The sequence below is a fragment of the Lemur catta genome, chromosome 2 (assembly GCF_020740605.2).
Source record: "Lemur catta isolate mLemCat1 chromosome 2, mLemCat1.pri, whole genome shotgun sequence".
In the NCBI taxonomy this organism is placed as follows: domain Eukaryota; kingdom Metazoa; phylum Chordata; class Mammalia; order Primates; family Lemuridae; genus Lemur; species Lemur catta.
The window spans coordinates 103,196,713-103,222,132 of NC_059129.1; the positions used below are offsets into that span (position 1 = coordinate 103,196,713).

The 25,420-nt window shown below is 42.2% G+C and overlaps 1 protein-coding gene across 1 annotated transcript in view; it reads left to right on the forward strand.

Annotated features, from left to right (window-relative positions):
* Window positions 1–13,500: 13,500 nt before the first annotated feature.
* Window positions 13,501–25,420, forward strand: part of SLC16A10 (solute carrier family 16 member 10) — a 100,563-nt gene continuing 88,643 nt past the window's right edge. The window contains exon 1 of the mRNA XM_045544189.1: window positions 13,501–14,073. Within this exon, the coding sequence (XP_045400145.1) occupies window positions 13,731–14,073 (343 nt within the window). The 5' untranslated portion in view covers window positions 13,501–13,730. The remainder of the gene's footprint in view (window positions 14,074–25,420) is intronic.

The following is a 25,420-nucleotide window of genomic DNA, read 5'->3' on the forward strand; positions in this document are numbered from 1 at the left end:
CTCTTTTGTTCCTAAGCTGCTGAAGACTTCATCTCTCACCACCTCCATTTCCTCTCTTGTCACTGCGCAGTGTAGTTCCCTCCTCCACTTTTTTCCTGAGAAGACCCCAGGACTCCTGACGCTTCTCAGACTGCATCCTCTTCTCTGGGAGAATGGCAGTGCCGCTGGCCGAACCAGGATGTGGGGAGGAAGGTGGTCTCTCATGGGGCAGCTGTGACGCCTTAGAGCAGCTTCGCCTCTTTTGTGCACATCCCCTCCCCCACCAGCCCAGCTTCTAATGAGCTGCCAAGTCCCACCAAGCCCACCCCTTGGGACCTCTTTAGCATCTGCCAACATCTGCCTCCTCACCATAGTGACAGAGCACAAAAGTGGGAGTGAGACGTGGGGGTACGGTTCTCACCCACCACCTTCTTCCTGTCCGTGGGAGTTCCCTAGGGCTGCCATAACAAAATATCACAAACAGAGTGGCCTAAAACAACAGAAATTTATTCTGTCACAATTCCAGAGGCTAGAAGTTTGAAACTAAGGTGTGGACAGTGGTGGCTCGTTCTGGAGGCCCTGAGAGAGAGTCTGTTCCATGCCTCTCTCCTAGCTCCTGGTGGTTGCCGGCAATCCTTGGCATTTCTTGGTTCATAGACGCATCTCTTCAGTCTCTGCCTCTGTCTTTACACGGCAGTCTCCTTTTGTGCGTGTATCTCCGTGTCTCTGTTTTTTTGTAAGGACACCTGTTATTGGATTTAGGGCCCACTCTAGTCCAGTATGACCTCATCTTTAATTACATCAGCAAAGACTCTGTTTCCAAATAAGGTCACATTCGGAGGTTCTGAATGGACATGAACTTTTGGGATCACTCTTCAAGCTCAGTATAGTGTCTTTCCAGCCATCACATTCTCACTCCTCTCACACTTTCTCTTTCCGCTCCTGGGGATCTGCAGTCTCACTGCTTCCCTACTGTCCAAATCTGCAGTTTGTCAGTCCTCTGTGGACCTCTTACGTTCCTATCTAGGCTCAATCCACACAGCTGACGTCCAGAACCTTGCCACCCCTTCCTCCGATTTCCTGTTGCTCACTCTGCGGCCTCCCTCCCTCTACGCAAGCTTCTGTTGAAAGGAAACCACACTCCCATGAGGACTAGAACTGCAACAAAATCTCTGTCTCCAGTTGCAGTTGGGACCATGCCCGCAGTGGTCTTCAGTGACACTTGTAAAGGTTCACTGCTCTCCCCAAGCCCCATCGGGCCGAACCTCCTTAGTCTTAGGAATCAACTCCCTACTTCATTGAGAAAATTGAGCTGTGAAACTTCAAGGACTTGAACAACCTTCTCCCCCTCCCTCCCTCCCTCACTATGTTGCCCAGGCTGGACTCACACTCCTGGCCTCCAGTCATCTTCCCGTCTCAGCCTTCTGAGTAGCTGGGACTACAGGGGCACGCCACCGCCCCTGGCTTTCCTCTCCCTTTTACATCCGTGCCCTTTTACCTCCACATGCAACTAACCTCACTCCTCTCCCCCACATTGCAGGGTGAGCTGCCTCTCTGCGCAGGCCAGCTCAGCCCCCACAGCCCATCTGGGAGCCTGCTCCTTCAGCCGTCTCTGCTTTTTCCGCGAGCCTGCAGGTGTGCTCAACCCCCCCCCCCCACACCCCTTTAGCTAAGCTGCTTGAAAAATAGTCTCTGCGATCTACATGCCCCACGCCCCCATTGGCTTAGAGCTGTCTGCTTCGTGGAGTGTGCCCAGTCCCCTCAGTGGCATGCAGTGGCTCCTCTCTCCCTCCCCCTCTGAATCTCAGTGCTCTGTTTGTCCTCTCAAGGCACCTGTCCTGTTCGGTGTCATGGTATCTTCTGTGCCAGATTTGTAGCAGGGTGAGGGCAGGGCTTCTGACCTTGCACGTCATGGTAGACATTCTATAAATATTTGTGCCGTGTGTGAGGACTGTGAAGTCAGCTGGTTCTGGGTCCCCTGTGTTCCCTAGCACTGTACTACAAGAAACCAGACCCCATCTCCTAGGGGCTCCTCCCATGGGTGCTGCCACCACTGCTGCTTTCAGTGAGTGGCAGCTGGTGGCACTATGGGCAGGGAAAAGGGGAAAGGGGGCAGCTCTGCTGGTGGTGCCAATGGTCTGCTTAGCTCCCTCTGACCTGAGGCTTGCCTATGTATAACATGGCAAATGGGTCTGTGAATTGCACTTCGCGTGTGGCCTCAGGGGACCAGTTTCTCCTGGCCGTACATAACCTCCCCTATACCCTCCAGGCACAGTGGCGGGATGACTTGTTTCTTTTGTTATTCTCTGGGCCAGGAGTAGCCACCGTTATTGACACTTACAATATGCCAGCTCTGAGCGAGGTGCTTTACATACCATTTCACCCAGTCCTCATGACAACCCGACCAGGGAGAGGTACTATGTTCCCCATTTTATAGATGAGAAATGAAGGCTGAGAGGGGTTAAAGAACTTGCACAGAGTCTGGCTGCTATGAATGGCTGAACACTCCCCTGAGCCCTGGCCTGGGTGATGCCAAGGCCATGCTTGTGACCACCATCCCAGCCTGTCTCTTTCTTCAGCAAGGTCAGCCTTGATCTTTGTTTTCAACTGATCTCACGCATAGTGGTTCTGGAGCGCGTTTGTCAGGTGTGGGCTGTCCCCCGACATGACTCTCCTCCTCGTGCGGCTTGCCCATGAGCTGTCACAAATACATGAAGGTGTAAGTGGAGAAAGAGGGATTTAAAAAGGGGCAACAGACACAAGCTCTCAGTGGATTCCATCCAACTTGACTAAGGACAAGGATTGGGGCTGCATTCTATCTGTTTTTGTATCTCTAGTGCCCAAAATTATGTGCTGAGTGAAAGAATACACTTTTACTTCTGATCAAAATCTACAGGCTCATTTATTTGCCTTGGTGGTGAAAGATGTTGCAGAAGCAGTGGGTGCAGGTGCTGCTTTGACTGTCTTTCCACTGGCTTATTGGAATGTCGTCTCAATGAGGCACGCACGGCCCTGTAGATGCGCTGGGATAGGGAGGCCTTTGAAGTCTGTTGTCAAAGGACTTGCAGATAGCTTTGGCAACCTTCATGAAGCAAGTTTTCGTGCAGATTTAGTGTGATAATTTAGGTAAAACCTAGCACAATCTTTATTAAAAGAGAAGTGTTTAGTAAAGTAACGAAACCTTTATGGATCTAGCTAATCCTCTAAAGTGGCATCTGAATAAAGGAGGCCGAAGAAGTGGCCAATAACTTTTTTTTTTTTTTTTTTGAGACAGAGTCTCCCTTTGTTGCCCGGGCTAGAGTGAGTGCTGTGGCGTCAGCCTAGCTCACAGCAACCTCAAACTCCTGGGCTCAAGCGATTCTGCTGCCTCAGCCTCCCGAGTAGCTGGGACTACAGGCATGTGCCACCATGCCCGGCTAATTTTTTCTATATATATTTTTAGTTGTCCATATAATTTATTTCTATTTTTAGTAGAGACGAGGTCTTGCTCTTGCTCAGGCTGGTCTCGAACTCCTGACCTCGAGCGATCCACCCGCCTCGGCCTCCCAGAGTGCTAGGATTACAGGTGTGAGCCACTGCGCCTAGCGGGCCAATAACTTTTGTGCCACCTAGGAGGCATTTGACCTTAATGTTCTTGCCGCTGTACGTGGCAGAGATAAAAACACATCAGAACCTGCAACTCTGCTTTTCCAGTGGCTCTCAGTAGCACCCAGAACAATACCCAACGGCCTCCGCTCACCTCAGGCCCTTGTCCATCCGACTCCTGCCTGCATTTCCGATCTCATCTCATACCCCTCCCTCTCTGGTCTCTCGGCTAGGCGGCAGCCCAGCACTTTCACCTCAGGATCTCTGCCTGTGCTGTTCCTTCTTGTCCTTCAGGGTTCAGCCGAAGTGTCATCTCCTTCCCTGACCACTTAGCAGAGTCCTTGTCTGTCATTAAAAAACAAAACAAAACAAAACCACAGTAGATGCTCAATAAATAGTTGTTGAATGAGTGCACAAAGAAACTGGACCATTGCCGCTTTAGGCAGGAAAGGAGGGCCTTGTTTTTTTGGAGTCTTATCTGTCGTTGGGGCTGTTTTCAAGGTGATGCTCTAAGGGTTTTAAAAATTTATGGTAATCTGGAAAGGTGCTGGTTATCTTTCTTAAAAAAAGAGAGAATAAAAGCATTTCTGATTGCGAGGTTTGTTGTAACTGCTGGGAATAATATTTTTAGCAATCTCTGGATGCCATCCATTTCCTGATTCTGCCTGTCGATCTCATCCTGAGCACTAAATGCACATCAGCTTAGCTTATGGTTTCTACTGCTATTTTCTAGGCTTTTTGGCTTGTGGCTTTCTTGGTTTCTAATCTAACAAGGAAAGCCTATTACATAGCTTTTTGTCCCAATTAAAATTATTCTACAACAGTAGTAATAGGAGTGGTAAAATTTTTATCATGTTTCAATTGCCAAATTCTTCATAAAAAGTTGGTTGGTTTCAAAAAGAGGCCAGAGTGGGGCTGTCATACTGTGTCCCCTTACCCAGAGATTGTTAGCTGCCAAAGCAATTCTCAGCAAAGGAACAGACACAGCAGGTGTAGGGACTTCTGGGGAGCCAGAGTGTTGCCTCTGGGTGTCATTAGGAAGTATTACTCTACAGGGAAACAGTAATGAGTAGGAACCACAAAGCTTTTCCAAGGGAAAAAAGAGTAATGGGGAAAAGTGAATGTTTGACAATTTATGGAAACTCAAAGTAGCATAGACCAGTAATATGAGGCTTTATATATTCACTCATTCACTTCTTCTCTCTTGCATTTATTCATTCACTCAACAAACATGCATGGAGCAGGCACCAGATGAAGTCTCAGATGATGCAAGCATGAATGAGTCTTGGTTCTTGACTTTGCACAGCTCATATTACATGGCCAAATAATACGGTGTTTGTGAAGGTGACTTGGAAGTGGCACAACACCACCATGTGCTGGTTATTCTTCCAACGTTTAACGTGGTGGCTGGCATGGAACAGGTGCTTAAAAATGGCAATTGAAGGAATGAATAAGGACTGGTAAGTGACAGGCACTGAAACAACAAGGCATAATATGTGAGAGCTGCAGACTTTCAGGGCTGAAAACTAAAAAGGGGATGTGTGTGATTCGGTATGACACTAAAGAGGGCACCTTGATTATTCCAGAGACTAGGAACTTCATGTTCTAAACCCTGCTTTTCTCATGACCACGTGACCTTAGGTAACTTAATTTCTCTATGGTTGAGTAAAGGACTATAACCATATCATCAGATTACCGCCTTTGATATACTTTCTAAAGTTTAAGAAAGTAGCTGCTTCTGAATTGTAAATCCCTTCAGATCCCAAGCAAGGAACAAAACAGATAAAACTGTTGAGCAAACATTTCCTTTTCTGTGTAGGAATGTGGTCATCTCAAATGAGAACCACTAGTTAAATTATAACCTTACGCCGGGTGCTTACGTTAGTTTCTGTCTTTCCTGTTGACTTTCGGGAAGTTACAATGACGATTTAGTATCTAATTTGGAAATTAATTAGCTTGTCAAGTTTTAGGACTTACTAGTTTTCAGAGACTTACAATAATTGTGCCAAATTAACTCTTTCACATGTTTATATCATAAAAAGTGATCATTAGTGGATGTGTATATAATAAATAGAAAGTTTTCAAAGGCTCTTTTCTTTTTCTTTTTTTTTTTTGAGACAGAGTCTCACCATGTTGCCCGGGCTAGAGTGAGTGCCATGGCGTCAGCCTAGCTCACAGCAACCTCAAACTCCTGGGCTTAAGCAATCCTTCTGCCTCAGCCTCCCGAGTAGCTGGAACCACAGACATGCGCCACCAAGCCTGGCTAATTTTCAAAGGCTCTTTAACTACAAAAGCCATAATACTCTTAATTTGTGCCAGGTCGGGGAAGAAAGCCCAGATTTAAATGTGGCCAGAAACTATAGTGCAGAAAAGTTCAACAGTCCTCCCCGAGTTCCAGTGGGAGTCAGAGAGGAAATTTAATCTTAAAATCTCACAAATGCTTTATGGCTATGATTATTACTCAAAGCTATCAGGTGGTATAGACATGTACTACTATTGTAGAAATTGAGTTGTACACCTCAGTGTTCCAACAGAGAGATTACCATACACATACTTTTTATAAAATTAAAAAATGCGATTATATTATTTGTAACAGGAAAAATAGAATGTAAGATAAAAATTTCTGCTTTCATATTCCTGTAGTAGAACAAGTAATACCTAGAAAAGAGGGGAGATGAAAGCAGACACTTGTTTTATAAATTAGAAATACAAAGGAAAATGACAACTTTGGAGGAAAATGATCTTAAGGCAAGTTTTACATGTTGCCTTATATTATTGGTATGATATCACTTGAGGTCGGAGGACTTGAGTTCCTTATTTCCTGTACTCAGTCCTCATAAGCACTTACTGAATTGTTTGCTCACTGGTAATGGTCAAGGGTTCCACTTACTCTATCAGATATAGTAGTCTTGATTATACTCAAGAACCAAGCTCGCTCAGAAACAGCCTAGCACAGTGCTTTGCACATAGTGGGTATTCAATGAATGCTTGTTGCATAAATGAACATAGTATTTAAGTCATAGTTTCAAATATTATTTGAGAGAACAAGCTTAAGATGTTGTACTCACACAGAGTTCCTAGGTCTTATCTTTAACAAACCTCAGACCACTGTTTTCTTAAGAGATGTGATTGACATGCACAAAGTGCAGACGGACAACACTGCAGAGACCAAATGACATGCTTCATAAAGTGCCCCAGAGTTTGTCTGGAATCCCAGACCATTTGGCTACTAAGAGAAAACTTTGCTTCCTATTACAGTGAATGAACTGCTAACTTTTAAGGAAAAATTCATGCCTTTATCACAAGAAAGAAGAGTACTGTTTCATAATTCTTATCACCAGAGAATGATAAGAGTTAATTTCACAGGCAAGGAAATTCCAGAAAGGGGGAATGACTTGCTCAAGGTCATGCAGCTAGCTAATGGCAGTGGTAGGAGTAGAACCCAGGTCCCCTGAATCCTGGTTCATTTGCTGTTATTTTTTTTTTTTTTACCTGGAGCCACACCCAAGAAGCTTTGAGCAAGTGGACTCCCATTTGCTTTTTCTATCACCCTAAGAACCTATGTCCTAATCCTAGCACTCTGGGAGGCCAAGGCGGGCGGATTGTTTGAGCTCAGGAGCTCGAGACCAGCCTGAGCAAGAGCGAGACCCCGTCTCTACTAAAAATAGAAAGAAATTATACGGACAGCTAAAAATATATATACAAAAAAAAAATTAGCCGGCCATGGTGGCACATGCCTTGTAGTCCCAGCTACTTGGGAGGCTGAGGCAGGAGGATTTCTTGAGCCCAGGAGTTTGAGGTTGCTGTGAGCTAGGCTGCCGCCACGGCACTCTCTAGCCAAAGCAACAGAGTGAGACTCTATCTCAAAAAAAAAAAAAAAAAAAAAAGAACCTATGTCCTACAAATGCTGAATTAGTGGCCTCTGTTTTGAATACCTTATAGCGTATTTGTAACCATGAAAAGTAAATATTTGCCATCTTTGTGGTAGACAGAATGATAATACCTTAAATAAGTCTATGTAGTAATCCTTGGAACCTGTGATTATGTTACCTGGTAAAAGGGACTTTGCATCTATGATCACTTAAGCATCATGAGATGGAGAGGTTATACTGGATTATCCAGGTGGGCCCAAAGTAACCACAGGGGTCCTTAGAAGAGGAGTCAGGAATGTGATCACAGAAGCAAAAGCGGAGTAATGCAGCCGTGATCGAAGGAATGCCGGCAGCCTCCAGAAGTTGAAAGAGGCAAGGAACAGATTCTCCTCTGGAGCCTCCAGAAGTACCAGCCCTGCTAACATCTTGACTTTAGCCCAATAAGACTTATTTCAGACTGTTGACCTTCAAGTCTGTAAGAGACTCAATTTGTGCTGTTTTAAGCCACAAATTTAAATTGTGATTTGTTACAGCAGTATTAGGAGACTGCTGAAGGTCAGGAGGGCGAGTGGGCAGTAGGAGATGAAATTCTTTTGTCTTTGTGGGTGGTGGTGTTCAAATATTTTCGACTTTGATATTTAAAAGCTTTGTGATGTTCTGTGTTTATTTTATTCATCTATTTTGTCTCTCCCTTTATCAAGCTTTCTGATTACATATCCCATTGTATTTTTTCTACTTCTATTTAAGAAACTGTCTTAAGAAGAGTTTATTAGGTCACTCACAGGGTCAGGGAGAATCAACATTGAAACTTTTTTTTGTGCCTTTTCCATTCTTTCTTCCCAGCCCAAGTCTTTCTATTCTTAGTCTTCTTTTTTCCAAGACCTTTCCTCTTCTACATCCTTTTCTGTCTCTCTGCTCCACTTAATTGGTGCCTCCCCATTCTCTTCCCGTTTTTCTCTGAAGTTCACTCTCACCTGTCATATTCTTGAGTTTCCACCTGATCTTCAAAAGAGTCCTAACCTTTCCCCTATTTCACCCTTGTTTTCCAAAATTTCTCCCCAAGTGGCTGCATCCCAATTAGAAGAGTCAGAGATTCTAGAGTTTAAGAAGTTTCGAAGATGATCTAGTCTAACTACCATACATATTTGAATTCTCCCCTCCTCCCTGACATATTTGGTAAATAAATAACTTTCTTCTTTGCACAAGTTGTTTTTTGTTTTTTGAGACATGGTCTCGCTCTGCTGCCCAGGCTGGAATGCAGTGGCATCATCCTAGCTCACTGCAGCCTCAAACTCCTTGTTTGAGGTCAATGCTGTCCAATAGAACTTTTGGTGATGATGAAAATGTTTTGTATCTGCGCTGTCCAATACATAGCCACTGGTCACATGTGGTTATTGGGCGCTTAACATACGGCTAATGAGAATGAAGAACTGAATTTTTAATTTTATTTAATTTTAATTATTTTAAACTTAAATAGCTGCATATAGCTAGTGGCTATCATGTTGGGTAGTGCAATTCTAGACGTTATACCTCTAATAACATAGTTTAATTTTGTATTGTTTTGAAGTAGCCATAGGTTCACTTTGAGTTTGTTTCTCTGAGAACCTTCAATTCTATACTGATGCTAAGTTAATCCATTGTCACTTGTCATGTAAGTACAGCTGTCATCTAATGAGAGAAATCCATTTTGTGTTAACCAGGGAAAGCATGTCCTCTGCCATTCTTTTTTTGTTTGTTTGTTTGTTTCTTTTTTTTTTTTTTTGAGAAAGAGTCTCGCTCTGTTGCCTAGGCTAGAGTGCTGTGGCGTCAGCCTAGCTCACAGCAACTTCCAACTCCTGGGCTCAAGCAATCCTCCTGCCTCAGCCTCCCGAGTAGCTGGGACTACAGGCATGGGCCACCATGCCTGGCTAATTTTTTATATATATATTTTTAGTTGTCCAGCTAATTTCTTTCTATTTTTTTTGTAGAGACGGGGTCTCCCTCTTGTTCAGACTGGTCTTGAACTCCTGAGCTCAAACGATCTGCCACCTTGGCCTCCCAGAGTGCTAGGATTACAAGCGTGAGCCACCATGCCTGGCCAATACTTTCTTTTATAAAGCACTTAAACAAGAAAATCTGATATAAGTTTTCCTTTTGATGTTAGCAAAACAAAAATGTGAAACACAAACTTAACTGATTTAATAAGGTATCAGCCCAAAATCCAATTTGGGGATCCAGAATTAATATATTAATAGTTTTCATGTAGCATAGAAACCTAAAGTGATACTTTAATTTTAATATTTAAGCCACTTTATATTAATAGTTTTCAAAGTGTTTTCATTCTATTATTTCATTTCACATTGTGACCTCTTCTTTTACTAAGAATTTTGAGAAAAGCAAGGGAAAGCAGTGGAGACAAAAGCAGAGCCAGTCCCTAGGGTAACTGGACTGGAACTTCAGTGTTTATTGGTAAAACTTCTGTAAATACCCATTGCTCAAACTGTCATCTGGAGGAATACTTTGCCTTTGAGTAATTGAGCCAAGCTTACCAAACAGATGAATTTAGTGATGACAGAGAGAGACTTTGTATTGGGTTTTGGTAAGTGGTGCCTTTCATGAGTTGGGGAAAGAATGACTAGTGGAAAATATAAAGAATTCTCTTGAGGAATAGATAACATAATAGCTGAGGACAAAGATGTCTAAGTCCCTATATTTTAATGTTTTTATAATTTCCTGACCTGAGATTTTTATAATTAAATAATAGTTATTTATAAGAATGTAAACATCTGTCTGAATTACTTGGATTCCAACAAAATGATGGTGATGGGGAGTCAATTGGAGGAAATATTTGATGTCATCAATAGTAGTAATAGTAGTAATAACCACTAACATGTCCCAAGAGCTTGCTGTGTGCCAGGCACTGTGCTAAGTGTCTTGTGGGCATTAACTTTTTAATCTTTTAAGTCAGAACTCTTCCTCAATTGATCCCCTCTGAGAAGTCACACTTCCATCTGAAGATAGGGTACACTTCATCATGCTTAGAAATAATGTTGACACATAAATAGGAAAGAATGTTGAGAATGAACTGTATATTTAAAAAAATATTTCATAGTCTCAGTGTGTGTACCTCTGGATTCCACATCCATGGATTCAACCAGCAGCAGATCAAAAATATTTGGAAAAAAACTGTGTATGTACCGAGCATGTACAGATTTTTTTCCTTGTCATTCACTAAACGATACAGTATACCAACTATTTATATAGCATTTACATGGTATTATAAGTAATCTAGAGATGATTTAAGGATTATGGGAGGATGTGCTTAGGTTATATGCAAACATTAGGGCATTTTATATCAGGATCCTGAACATCTGTGGATTTGGTAGCCAAGGAAGATCCTGGAACCAATCCCCCATGAATACCAAGGGATGAGTGTATAACAATTATACATAAAGTGAAACTTTAAAAATAAACTGTATAGTGTTTAATACATTGTTATGTACATGTGCATATATATTTTTACAAGAATGGGATCATTATATACATGTTGTTTTTAAAAACGGTTTTAGATTTGTAGAAAAATTACAAAGATATTAGGCAGAGTCCCCATATCCTCTCATCCAGTTTCTCCTGTTAGTAACATTTTATGTTAGTATGTCACATTTGTTATAATTAATAAACCAATATTGATACATTATCATTAACTAAAGTCCACACATTATTCAGATTTCCTTAGTTTTTACCTAATGTTCTTTTTCTGCTCCAGAATCCCTTCCAGGTTACCACATTACATTTAGTCATCACATCTCCTTAGGCTCCTCTTGACTGTGACAGTTTCTGACTTTCTTTGTTTTTGGTGACCTTGACAGTGTTGAGGAGTACTTATCAGGTACTTTGTAGAATGTAGATTGGGATTTGTTTAATGTTTTTCTGATGGTTAGCCTGGGGTTACGTGTTTCAGGGGAAAGACCACAGAGGTAAACTACCATTTTCATTGCATCGTATCAGGGATACACATACTTGATCACCTGGCTGAGGTTCTGTTTGTCAGTTTCTGCACTCTAAAGTTGCTCCTTTTTCCCTCTTTCTGTACTGTACTCTTTGGAAGGAAGTCACTCCGCATACTCACACTTAGGGAGTGAAGCTTTGTACTTCACCTCCTTGAGGGTGGAGTATCCACATAAATTATTGGAAATTCTTCAGCAGGAAAGATTTGTCTATTCTCTCCCCACTCCTGCTTATTTACTTAATCATTTAGTTATATCGGTATTGGCTCATGGATATTTATGTTATATTTTGGGTTATAATTTATACATATATATATTTTTTGACGTGCTTTCTTTGCCCAATAATTAGTATGTTGTGGCTAACTTTCAAAGTCTATAAATGCAGGTGACCATCCTAACTTTTAGAGGTTATAAAGTATGTATTTAATTAACCCTCTACTGATGTACATTTTTGCTTCCAGTTTTTTCTTATTTCCAACAATACTGGGGTAACATCCTTGTACATTCATTTTTGTGCACTTGTGTGACTATTCCTTAGTTTGCTATTCTAACCTCATCCCCAAGGCATATTTATTACACTTGAGCTATGTTCACTGTTTGGCAAGCACACCTTACTTTCCTTAGTTTACACTGTTTTCTCTACCTAGAATGCTGTTGTCCTGTCTTTGCCCACTGAAGGAAGTCCTGTGTATGAGTCAGGGCTGAGCTCAAAGACTAGTTGTTATAGAATCACATCTCTAGCTTTTTGAATAGAATTTAATGGCTCCATTCCATCTCTCTCTTTGTACATGTATTATAGCTCTTACCATCTGAGCCTCCTATTCTATCCCAGGACTCTGTTTTTCCTACCAGTTTATGAACTGCTAGAGAGAGAAACGTGATCAATCCCACTCAATGTGTGTACTCCATCACAGTGGTGGGCACATAAAGAAACTAGCATATTTTGACTTTGAAGTGAAGAATTTGAATAACTGGGAAATTAAAAAGCATCATCCATATTGCATAATAAATTACTCTTCCTTTCTTTTACATGCATCAGGGAGACAGAAGAGTTGAATGCAGGGTTTGGTTTTTGTTTATTTAGAGACAGGGTTTCTCTCTGTTGCCCTGTGGCATGGTCATAGTTTACTGTAATCTTGAACTCCTGAGCATAAAAGGATCCTCCTTCCTCAGCCTCTTCAGTAGCTGAAACTACAGGTGCCCGCCACCATGCCTGGCTAATTAAAAAAATTTTTTTTTGGTAAAGACAGGGTCTTGCTATGTTGCCCAGGCTGGTCTCAAACTCCCAATCTCAAGTGATCCTCTTGCCTCAGCCTCCCAAAGTGCTGGGATTACAGGCGTGAGCGAGCCACCATGCCCGACCTAGCTTTTGTTTAAAGTGAAAATAATCATACTGTAGTTGAAAAGTAATGTTTTCTAGCTGTCTGTCAGAAATGTTTGTTGGTTGAAGACTTTGCAATTGCAGTCTGTGTCTTCCAAAATGAGCATCTTCAGTGTGCCAAGTATTCATAGGAAATTGTATATGAATGCAGGAGAACGGAACTGAAGTAATTAAATAAGCCCTCTGATCCTTCCGACTTCCTTTTTAAAGTAGGCAGGTGGCATAATGTATCTGATATATTATAATTAGTATTGAGAGGTGAATGCCAAAAAATAAAACAGAAACAAAAGCAAGAGGCAATCTTAGTTTGGTTGTGATGCTGTGTCAGTGAGTTGAGGCTAAAGGCCCACCCAGCCCGCACCCAGGAGAAGACGCACTCCTTCGGTAATACTCTGAGGCGGGTGACCTACACATCCGTGACCCTCTCTGGGTAGGAGGAGATAGAGCACATATCATCTGACTTCCAGGGCTGCTAAGTGATTTCCATGACTAAATCAGGCTCTCTTACTGCCATTTGGGGGAACTTCATAGACACCGCCAGCCGCTGGCACCTGGCGCCGCGCGCCTGCGGGCCGCCTGCGCTCCCCACGGGCCAATCAGCTGCAGGCTCTGGGGGCACGTCCCGCTGCCGGCCACGCCCCCAGCCGGCGGGGTTGGGGGCGCTTTTAAGAACCGGCCGCGGGTCGCGGGCCCAGCCGGGGTGCGGGGCCGTGCACCGTGAGGCCTCAGTCTGGGCTCCTGAGGCGCTCGCGCGCCGCCGCTGTCCTTGCGGCCGCCCTCGCGCCGTGCTCAGCCCGCCCGTCCCGGGCTGCGCCGCCCTCGCCTCGGCCTCAACAGCCTGCCCGGCGCTCGGCAGCTCCTCCGTGAGCCCGCTGGGACCTCGCGCCCCTCGCGCTCCTCTGGCGCCCGAGGGGGGCGGCTTGGGCCATGGTGCCCTCCCAGGAGGAGCCCGCCGCCGCGCAGGGCACGGGCGAGGCGCAGCCGCTCGGCCCCGCGCCCATGGGGGCGGCGAAGCTGCCGGGCCCCGGCCCCTCAGACGGCCCCGAGGCGGCCGCCGAGAAGGTGGAGGTGGAGCTGGCGGGGCCAGCGGACGCGGAGCTCTGTGAACCTCCCGAGCCCCCCGAGGGCGGCTGGGGCTGGCTGGTGATGCTGGTGGCCATGTGGTGCAACGGGTCGGTGTTCGGCATCCAGAACGCCTGCGGGGTGCTGTTCGTGTCCATGCTGGAGACCTTCGGCTCCAAAGACGATGACAAGATGGTCTTCAAGACAGGTGAGGTGCGGCGCCCGCCGAGGCCAGTCCGGGGGGACGGGAATGGGGCCCCCGAGCGCATCACGCGTGTGGGGTGTGTGTCAGCATCGGTGGGTCCCCGTGTGCCGGAGGGTGTGTGGGTCTGTCCAGTTGCGAACGGAGCCTGCCGCTCCTGGGGCCTGGGTATGCCTGTCTTTGTATGGAATCCAGATGCAGGGACTGTGTGTTTGGAAGCAAGTAGCAGAACTTATTTGTCAAGGTCTTCCTCGGTCCTCTGCGGAGTAGGCGCTAACAGTGCACAGTAGCCTTTTCATTTAATGTGTGAAAACAAACAGAACCTCAGAACTTTCTAATCCCAACGACTTCGCACTGTGGTGTTCGGCTGCCTCCTGGGCTGCAGAGCGGTGTGTGTCTGTTGGCGGGAGCAGGAGTTTGGCGGGACGGGAGATTTATACCAGGGTCGGGGGAGTTACGAAGGGAGCCCTCCAAAAGCCGCGGTTTTGTGTCTAGTTTTTTTGTTCTTTCTTTTTTGCAGTCTGTGCTAAATATAGAAAGTATAGGTGTCAGCCAAACTAGGGAATTAGGGACAGGGAAGATGCAGGTGAGGGGCTGCCCCTTCCTATTGTGTTCTTCTTCTTTTTTTTTAACCATGTAGTAAATTAGATGCAAAAGGTGCAGATTCAGTATTTTCCTCCTTGTAGAGCGTTATTATATGACATCTTGACCAATAAGGCAAAAAACAAGACTAAGACCTTTGTGTATAACACTTTAACATAAATTATTTGACTTCATCCTACGAGGTGGACACTCTCAACCCCATTTAGGTGAGAAAACTGAAGCTCAGTGAAATAAAGTGTAGTGGTGAGTAGCAGAATGGAGGTAGAACACATCAGCTGACTTTAAGGGCTGCTAAGTGATTTCCATTACTAAGTCAGGCTCTCTCACTGCCATTTGGGGGAACTTTATATGATTAGTAGTCTTTTTTTTTTTAACCTTGATTTTCTTTTATTTTTAGAGTGAATATTCCGTAGGTCTTTAGTGTGCATACAAGGAATAAACAGGACTGTAATAACAAATTCTAAACATAAGTAATGGTGGGTAATGTTGAGAGTTTAAAAATCTTGTATAAATAATATTATACTATTTGTAGCGTTCTCCAACTTGCTTTTCTTTTATTCTGCATCATGTTTGTTACTTATTCATATAATACCTCAGTTTGAGCTGGCAGCTCAAAATCTTCCTATTTTTAATGTATATGGTTTTCCTTTGTATATAGTGTACTTTATAAACAATGCTGCAATGAATATTCTTGCACATGTCTCCTTGTGCATGTGAATAAGGTACCATATTTAACCTGGAATTTCTGTTCCTTAAATAGCTATTGAAGCTGCTATGTTATGCAGGTCAAAGGGCTAGATACAAAAGTATTAAAAATGTAATAAGATGTCCTGCCTTTTAAGGAAGGCAATCATTGTAAAGTTTAATAGGAGAGAGATGCATATGCAATGGTAAGCAAAAATAATTTTCTTTCTTTTCTATGAGTATTGGGTATCTGGGAGGGAAAAGCTCCAGGAAGAAGCAGAATTGACAGAGTTAACCTTGTAAGACTAGTTCTAGCATTTAGCATATTCCTGCCTGGGATTACAGATTTTTAATGCAGTCAAAACAGCAGCAGTCTTTTGTTTATCATTGTTTTTGCAAATTCAGATGAGTAGATCTTAGTGTCCATGGAGTGTTTTTTTTTTTCTTCATTGGTGTCTGTGGTGTTTTTATTCCCCTCCCTCTCTTTCCTCCTCCTCCTCCTCCTCCTTTTTTTTTTTTCTTTTTTTTTTTTTTGAGACAGAGTCTCGCTGTGTTGCCCGGGCTAGAGTGAGTGCCGTGGCGTCAGCCTAGCTCACAACAACCTCAAACTCCTCGGCTTAAGCGATCCTACTGCCTCAGCCTCCCCAGTAGCTGGGACTATAGGCATGCACCACCATGCCCGGCTAATTTTTTCTATATATATATTTTAGTTGGCCAGATAATTTCTTTCTATTTTTAGTAGAGACGGGGTCTCGCTCTTGCTGAGGCTGGTCTCGAACTCCTGACCTCGAGCGATCCACTCGCCTCGGCCTCCCAGAGTGCTAGGATTACAGGCGTGAGCCATCGTGCCCGGCCCTTTTTCTTCTTTTTTCTTCTTCTTCTTCTTTTTTTTTTTTTTGAGGGAAATTGAGGAGAGAGCGAGCAACTACTGAAGAGAGACCATAGCTTTGTGAGGGATCAGAATTTTGCAGTATTGAAGCCTCTACCTATAACTTGTCCTCAAAGTTCCAACTAGCAACAATATCCCAGTACTGGGTAGGTGAAGGTGAGGGAAAGGAAAAGAACCTGGTTTTTCTTTTGAATTCTTTGAAACTTCCTGTTTTCAGTTTTGATGAGTATCTTTCTCCATTTACTCGGTTCAGTCATTGACAACTCTTTCAGTCATGTTTCAGTATGTGTGGGTGTGCATCATATAAGCGATTGTACAGGTCTGCTAGTTAAATGTATAAAGATATTTGTACCTCTCTGCATGACTGCTGTATATGGTTGTGCTCTTGCATAAGGGTACCCAACTCAGGACTAAGTGGGAACTGAGAACTAGACTGTGATCTGGGTGCTCTTGGTCTGATTCTTACACAAAGACCCTATGCACTTGGAATGGCCCTGTATAACACAGGAGCTAGATTGAACAATGGCCATTACTTGGGCACTATGTAATACATATATATGACTGAAAAATTTTAAGGGCTGAGAAAGAAAGCAGATTTAACCTCAGCTATGAAAAAAATGCTTACAAGATAGTCTTTAAGGCTGGGTGTAGTGGCTCACGCCTGTAATCCTGGCACCCTGGGAGGCTGAGGCGGGAGGATTGCTCAAGATCAGGAGTTCAAGACCAGTCTGAGCAAGAGCGAGACCCTGTCTCTACTAAAAATAGAAAGAAATTAGCTGGACAACTAAAAACATATAGGAAAAATTAGCCGGGCATGGTGGTGTATGCCTGTAGTCCCAGCTACTCGGGAGGCTGAGGCAGAAGGATTGCTTGAGCCCAGGAGCTTGAGGTTACTGTGAGCTAGGCTGATGCCACCGCACTCTAGCTGAGGCAACAGAGCAAGACTCTGTCCCCCCCCCCCAAAAAAAAAGGATAGTCTTTAAGCCACTTATTGGTGAGATTGCTCTCACTCCATCTTCCCCCCCACTTTTCCTCTATTCCCCCCCATTTCTCTTTCCCTCTGTGCACACACAGAGGCATTTCATAAAGTCTGTCATCAGCCAGATGCGGTGGCTCACAACTGTAATCCCAGCATTTTGGGAGGAAAAGGCAGGAGGATCTCTTCAGGCCAGGAATTCGAGACCAGCCTGGGCAACATCACAAAACCCCCATCTCTACAAAAAGTAAGAAAAATTAGCCAGATGTGTTAGTGTGTGTGCAAAGTCCCAGCTACTTGGGAGGCTGAGGCTGGAGGATCACTTAAGCCCAGGAGTTCAAGGTACAGTGAGAAAACAAAAACAAAAACAAAAAAAAGGCTCCAGTGAGCTACGATTGTGCCACTGCACACCAGCCTGGAAGACAGAGTGAAACCCTGTCTCTAAAAAGAAAAAAAAATTGCTGATGGCATCATGGCCCCATTATGGTACCCAGCTGCTGATGGCATGGCACTCAGAGGTATGCCTCACAGATCCTTCTTGCCTGGGTGGAGGGGAATCAGATGTTTTTGGAAAAACTAAAACAGATACTATAACTAATTGGAACATTGTTTTTCCCTAGAAGTTGCAACTTTATCTCTGCTGGATATTGGAAAACCCATGGGACTGATAGAGTCTAAGGTTTTTATCTTCTTGATGCAATGCCATGGATACTCTCTGGGATCTTGCTAGAGTTTTAATCTCCTTTAATTATCTGCTTTCTTCATGGAGAAAGAAAAATATTTTAATGATATATTGACTTTTAAAAAATATGTATTTAAAACTTAAAAAAATGTATTTTTTTGGTACATAGTTACCATTCTAGAAAAATATCTATTTAAGTATGTTTTCAGAATCAGTATTTAGGATAGTTAATGATATCTTTTTGAAGAAATTATGTTTTTGTGGCCGAGAGACTTGGTCAAGAAGACCCTTATTTCTTCCAGTAATTCCCCAGATGTGTTCTTTAATAGCCTTTCTTGAAAGTGGAGGTCTGTGGTTAAGTTTGGGAAACGTTTCACACTGCACTTCTCTGTTGGATATTTGAAGTGTAAATCAAAACATTAAGAATTCAATAGTTTAAAAGTGGACTATCAAAAAGGTCCTAAAAGGAAGACTCTTTGGATATGATCTTTACTGCAACTCCACCTTCCCTCTGTGGAGACAGATTGCTCTTTAGGCAGATATAATCACAAAGTAGGATTTTCAATAGCATTTAGGGATGAATGATCTTGCAGCACCTCTCAATATATCTTATGAGCCCTTCTGAAACTTCAAGTCAGTCTGTGGTTCCTGAAGGTTTGTTCCCCCACCCCGACCCCCAAGTTGTCACATTTACAGTTATACTGATATCTACATAATGCAGTTGTATGCTACATCTTAAATTGTAGGGATCTTGGCTATAGTTCAGAAGTTAACTGCTATGTCTTGCCTTTATGCTAAGTAGTTTTGTTTGGTGGGAAAAGCTGCCTGTATAATTATTTCTGTATCTTAGGAAAGTTTATTTATTTATGTATGTATGTATGTATGTTTTCCGTTTCAACCAAGATCAGGGTAGAAAAAGCAAGTTTTTAGTAACAGTGCTTTATTGAGCTGGTCACAGTAAACAAATAATCTGGTTCATGGTCCTATATATCTTTCACTATAAGAAAAATACCTGATTATAATTTGCATCGGAAGAGAGGTAGAAAAGCTAAGAGAACTCACTCATGACAATAAACTCATCTAAACTGCCTGCTAAAATAAGTCAGACCACAAAAATGGTTCCAGGATTTTAAAATAATAAAGAAATGAGGCTTGTATAGTGGCTCATGTCTGTAACCCTAGCACTTTGGGAGGCGGAGGCGGGAGGATCACTTGAGGCCAGGAGTTAGGGACCAGCCTGAGCAAGAGTGAGACCCCGTCTCTACCAAAAATAGAAAAATTAGCTTGGTGTGTTGGTGCGAACCTGTAGTCCCAGCTACTCCAGAGGCAAGAGGATCACTCAAGCCCAGGAGTTTGAGGTTGTAGTGAACTATGAAGATGCCACTGCACTCTAGCCCAGGAGATAGAGGAAGACCCTGTCTCAAAAAAGAAAAAGAAAAAAGAAATGAGTAGAGTGTGAGCCCTTCATACTCTATTTCCAGAAAGTTTGTGGATTCAGAGCAAGACTGAATAGTGAGTAGTGTATAGTGAATTCTAATTAAATACAACAATATGAGCATTCCTATTTTTTTTAAACTCCTCTTACTATCCTTCCCAACTTATGGTGCTTTAGCATGGGATTTTTATCAGTAAAATTCACTGCCGAAAGAATTCATTTATCTAAAATTAGAAGCATAACAGAATTATTTCAAGAGAGGTATTGAAGTGTCTTTTAGAACAAATGGTACTCTGTGCTCTTGTAGTGATTTGCCCTCACTCTGTTGCCCAGGCTAGAGTGCTGTGGCATCAGCCTAGCTTACAGCAACCTCAAACTCCTTGGCTCAAGCCATCCTCCTGCCTCAGCCTCCCGAGTAGCTGGGACTACAGGCCAGTGCCACCATGCCTGGTTAATTTTTTCTATTTTTAGTTGCCCAACTAATTTATTTCTATTATTTAGTAGAGATGGAGTCTCACTCTTGCTGAGGCTGGTCTTGATCTCCTGACCTCAAGCCATCCTCCCACCTCTGCCTCCCAGAGTACTAGGATTACAGACATGAGCCACCATGCCCGGCCTTGCTCCAGATTCTCACATGGGTCCATGTTGAACCCATGTTGCAGTTCCTTGAGGCTCATTCCCTGGCCATGTACTTGCTTCACTTTTCCTGTCTTCCTCATATGACCTGTGGTTGTAGCCGCTGTCTTTGGGCTGTTATTTTCAAATCCCTTTTCTGTGTTCAAGACCCATATTTACTATTTCTGGACAGTTCTATTTGGGTACACAGGTACATCATACTCAACTAAAGTGATCTCATATTTTAGCCACCCCATACAACCTTCCTTCTGAATCCATATCTCTCCTTCTGAATTTTCTCAACGTATGACATCTCTGGTTGCTTAAGTTAGAAACTTAGAATTTATATTAAGTTCTTATTTTTGCCCCTTCCTTACCTATTTTATTAAATCTAAGTCCTTTTGTATTTACCTCCTTAATTCTTCATGAATCAATCCTTCTTTTCCTTCACTGTTTCGTCTTAATTCATGCCCTCATTCCTTTTGCCACAATTATTGTTATAACTCCTTAATAGATCTGCTTGTCCTCAGTTATATACCTGAGTGATTTTTCTGACATATTGGACTGTATAATTTTTCTGTTTGAATGCCATCAGTGACACTCATTACTTTTAGGAAAGTGTCAGATTCCTCACTCCAAAGGCCTGCTTGCTCTGGCCCTTGCCTCAGCCTCTGGCCTGGCCTCTCACCCCTGTCCCTTCTTGGTCTTTGTGCTCCAGCAGAGCTGAAGGCCTTGCACTTGCCCAAATTTATCTTGCTACCTTTGTGCCTTTGTGTGTGTCATTCCTCTCTTCATTGTGGTTGTTAGTCCTTGTAAGATTCCAATGAAATGGTTGCACATTTTATTCCTTATGACACAAGCCTGGGACACAAACAATGATTTTATGCAATTGTTGTTATGTATTTGATATATTTGGAATGTTGGAGGTAGCTGCATTTTGGAGTTTTGAGGATGAATTCAAATGAGTTATGAATTATGCTTAAAGTAGAAGACAGAGAACCCAATTTCAACCTATTTTAATGTAGCATTCTGTGAAAGACATTTTTAAGATAATCCATACTTAAGTGATAATTTTATAGTCCTTTACCATAAAGAAAGTGCTTTCATGTGCATTACTTTATTTTTTAGAGTAGCCTTGTAGTGTGTCATTACCTCCATTTATAGATAAGGAAGTTGCCACTTGTACAGTTTAGGTTTGGGCCACATAATATCAGTGTTTATATCCATTAGGTTGAACTTCAGAGCATCTTTTTGGCTGGGTAAAAGTTTGTACTTATGTCAAAGTTGTCCTGAAAGTAGAATCTCACCTTTTTCCCCTCTTGAAACTATTTCCTGCATATTTACTTGCATGTTCTCTAGAACCTCAATAGTGTTTCCTACCCAAGACATCACAAATCCTGTGAAGTCATTTTTGGAAAAGAATTCTATTTAGAGTTATCACAGCCCAGCCAGAAATCTAATCTTGTATTCAAATTAAACAAACCTTAACAAAAACAAACTAAACCCCAAACATAACTCAAACAGCTCACTGTAGTTCTGAGCACTTGCCTAGCCTGGTGCCACCCACGCAGGGACTGGGGGTGTTTTTATTGGCAGAGATTCTGATCGGGCAACTCCAGCATGCCTGGCAACTACGCAAACCGACCACACAAGTGAGACAGCCTATCAGAGACTGCGGTAATGGAGGAAAGCAGTGCTTTCAGACATACATATGCCAAATGTGCGTGATCATACCTTCCTTGCTAAAGTGCCTTCATTAACAGCAAAAGTAATTCCTCACCTTGCATATAGGAACTAGAAATAAGGAGCTGAGGAGATGACTTGCCTTATTCCCAAGTCAGAATTTTTTTTTTAATTTCACAAATTTTTAATTATGAGGGTAAGTATGAAATACAGATTTGAAATAATTTATGTGGATCAGAGCAGTATTTCTAACTCCCTTTATTCTCTCTTGATAAACAGAAAAATGTTATGGCCCTTGAAAATTTTGATGCACACATCCAAGGGTAGTGTACCTTTCTTGTGAATGAGCATCCCTAATATTCAGAAGATAAAGCCATGCTTCTGTTTATCCATCAGGCAAGATTTTGTCAAGCTTTACTTTTAGTTGTGTTATGGAAATAATTAGGATTCTTTTTCTTTTTTTTAAGTACAAAATTATAATATTGAGTGCTTTTTTTTTTTTTAATTACTAAATGTGCCTCTCTGGAACTTCTTTTTTTTTTTTTTTTTTTTTAAACCAAAAGGATTTTTAAGATAGAGAATTTACAGCACATATTACACATTTACCTCTCTCATGGTGATATACAGTCCATCTTTGGAAAGAGCAGGCCGGGCGCGGTGGCTCACGCCTGTAATCCTAGCCCTCTGGGAGGCCGAGGCGGGTGGATCGCTCGAGGTCAGGAGTTCGAGACCAGCCTGAGCGAGACCCCGTCTCTACTAAAAATAGAAACAAACTATCTGGACAACTAAAAAAATATATATAGAAAAAATTAGCTGGGCATGGTGGCGCATGCCTCTGTATTCCCAGCTACTCGGGAGGCTGAGGCAGTAGGATCGCTTAAGCCCAGGAGTTTGAGGTTGCTGTGAGCTAGGCTGACGCCTCGGCACTCACTCTAGCCAGGGCAACAGAGCGAGACTCTGTCTCAAAAAAAAAAAAAAAAAAAAAAGTGGAAAGAGCACATAAAAATCATTTGTTGGTGGCAGTCAAGGACTTCAGTTCCCATAGAGGGGATTTTTCCAAGGGCCTCCACCTTGTTTGCCTTTTCCTCTACCTGCCTTCTGGTATGCCTAACATTGTTCTTGAACTTTATCTCTGAGAAGTTTTGTCTCTGGCAGGTGTTTTCTCAGGCTCTGTCTTTACTCCTCCTGGATTCCTTTTTCTCATCCCAGTGGGCCTCAAGGACAGCTTTTGTTCTTTGGTGCTGGGTGCCCTTTGACCTACTTGGAATCATCTTAACTCTTGTTCTGAGACAGGTCCACCAGGACAGACACACTTCTCTGGAACTTCTGATATGTTCCTCTTAGTGAGGGGAACTGTGCTACCTTCTCCTCCAGTTCCCCGACTTGAGAATCACTCACTAAAGACTTTTAAATTCAATTAAAGATATGCTGTAGATAGTTAAATCTAAATGAAAGGCCAGTGGTTAAATTAAGGGGTAGGCCAGGTGCGGTGGCTCACGCCTATAATCCTAGCACTCTGGGAGGCTGAGGTGGGAGGATTGCTTAAGGTCAGGAGTTTGAGACCAGCCTGAGCAAGAGTGAGACTCCATCTCTACTAAAAATAGAAAAATTAGCCAGGCATCCGTGGCGCACTCCTGTAGTCCCAGGTATTTGGGAGGCTGAGGCAGGAGTATTGCTTGAACCCAGGAGTTTGAGGTTGCAGTGAGCTATGATGACCCCACTGCACTCTACCCAGGACAACAGAGCAAGACTCCGTCTCAAAAAAATAAAATAAAAAAATAAATGGATAAAATTCAGGGGAAGGGATATTGGTCTGCAGTTCAGTTAGTGCCTGATTTTTGCTAAAGAGTAAATTGCATCAGCAGTGTTCTGCATGTGTTCAGAAAGCCAAAATTTATTTATTTACTTGTTTGTTTGTTTGTTCCTTTGTTCATTCCTTTGTTTGACATAGGGTCTCACTCCGTCACCCTGGGTAGAGTGCAGTGGCTTCATCTTAGCTAACTGCAACCTCAAACTCCTGGGCTCAAGTGATCCTCCTGCCTGGGCCTCCCAGAGTGCGAGGATTACAGGTGTGAGCAGCGGCCCAAAATTTATTTTTGTGATATACTTAGATTGGATCCAAAAACCAATTCTGAGATGTGTTTTATGAAAATAGAAAACCACTTACTCATTAAGTGGAGATATTTATTGACTTTTCTGGGTGGGTAAGTATTAATGCCAAGTGCAGTGGGTTAGTCTGGTGACTATTTTTTTTTATTAGAAATCTTTTAATCTTGCTTAATTATCCTTTTTATTAGTTTTGACTTCATGTTGCAGTTTCAAAGGGCAGCATCTCAAAGGATTCACATTTGTCAGTGGTTGTTTAAACAAGACATTCCACAAAGTTAATTGATGTTTTAGTGCAAATGGGAGCAGAAAGTTGCCATTGTTGTCCTTACAGTAATGTAACACTCCAACTTTGACAACAGTACTCCCAACCAGGTAGTTATTAATGACTATAATAGTAAACTTGCCCTAAGAATAAGCTGTTTTGTAGGAATAAATGATAGATGTATGAAGTTTTAGGTGTAAGTGCTATGTTTTGTCTCTTTCTACTCAGAGAAAAATATTCATTGTGGAATAGGCTGGAACTGGAAAAAGGACATGATTTTATTTTATTTTTTTAGGGCATGATTTTAAGTAAGATCAGATTCTTTGCCATATTTTGATTTTTGGATCAAAACAGAGATGTTTAATATCAGATTCACAATTGTTAAGATCTAGGTTATGTGGTATTAATTAACACCTGAACCCCAGCCAGAGATTACACATTAAATTCTTACTGATTTTTTTCTTTTTTTGAGGGGAGGGGTATGAGCTGTAAAGAAGGATCAGATAAAAGAGATAATAGATTTATATTTGTGTTTTATGCATAATTATATAGGAAACATTAAATCTAGAATTGATAAATAATTTCTAATCTAAAACTTTGTTTTGGTGGTTCTTACGTATTTTTGGTGCACAGGCTACTTGTATAGGGAGCAAAGGCAAATAGATTATTTTTTTTCCACATTTTATTGCTGGCCACTGGGGGGGAAAAAACCTCAGAGGGTCTTTGCTTATGTAAAAAATAGTTGTTTTAAATGTTCATTTAAACGAAAAGATTTAAAGTAATGCTTTTAAATGATTTAAATTTTAGATCAGTCTATTGAAGGGTCACCTGGAAAGTTGTTTATAAAACATGAGAATTTATCATTTCTTTCAATAAATTTGTGTCTGTAAATGATGCTCAGTAAGACAGAAGACTGAACTTTCCCCAGAAATGTTGTGAAATCTTCCATAGAAATCTACTTGAATCTAAGTAAAGAAATTGTAATGAGTTCCATTTTATTGGTTTTGAATCTGTAATTATTTGAAGAGGGATTTGGTTTATCTATAGTTATTTGTCTTTTTTACTCCCACAGATACAGCATTGTAAGTTTAGCCTTCCTTAAAGAATACACTCTTTTTAAGCAGTTTTATCAATAAAGTTAGAGAACACCTAACTTTAACTCTTTTACTTGAAATTTACAACTGATGCATATGTGCATGTTATTCATCACAGACACTTCAGTATAGTAATCCTTTATCTGAAACCCTTGGGGCCGTATATGTTTTGGAGTTCAGGTTTTTTCAAACTTTAAAAAAGTAACCTTGTACAGATATCTGTATTTTTTAACACCCCTAGGGGAGTTTGAGGCACCCTGTGATCAAGTACATTAGCATTTCTGCAGCAAAATACATGGATATTCAGAGTAAGAGGGACAA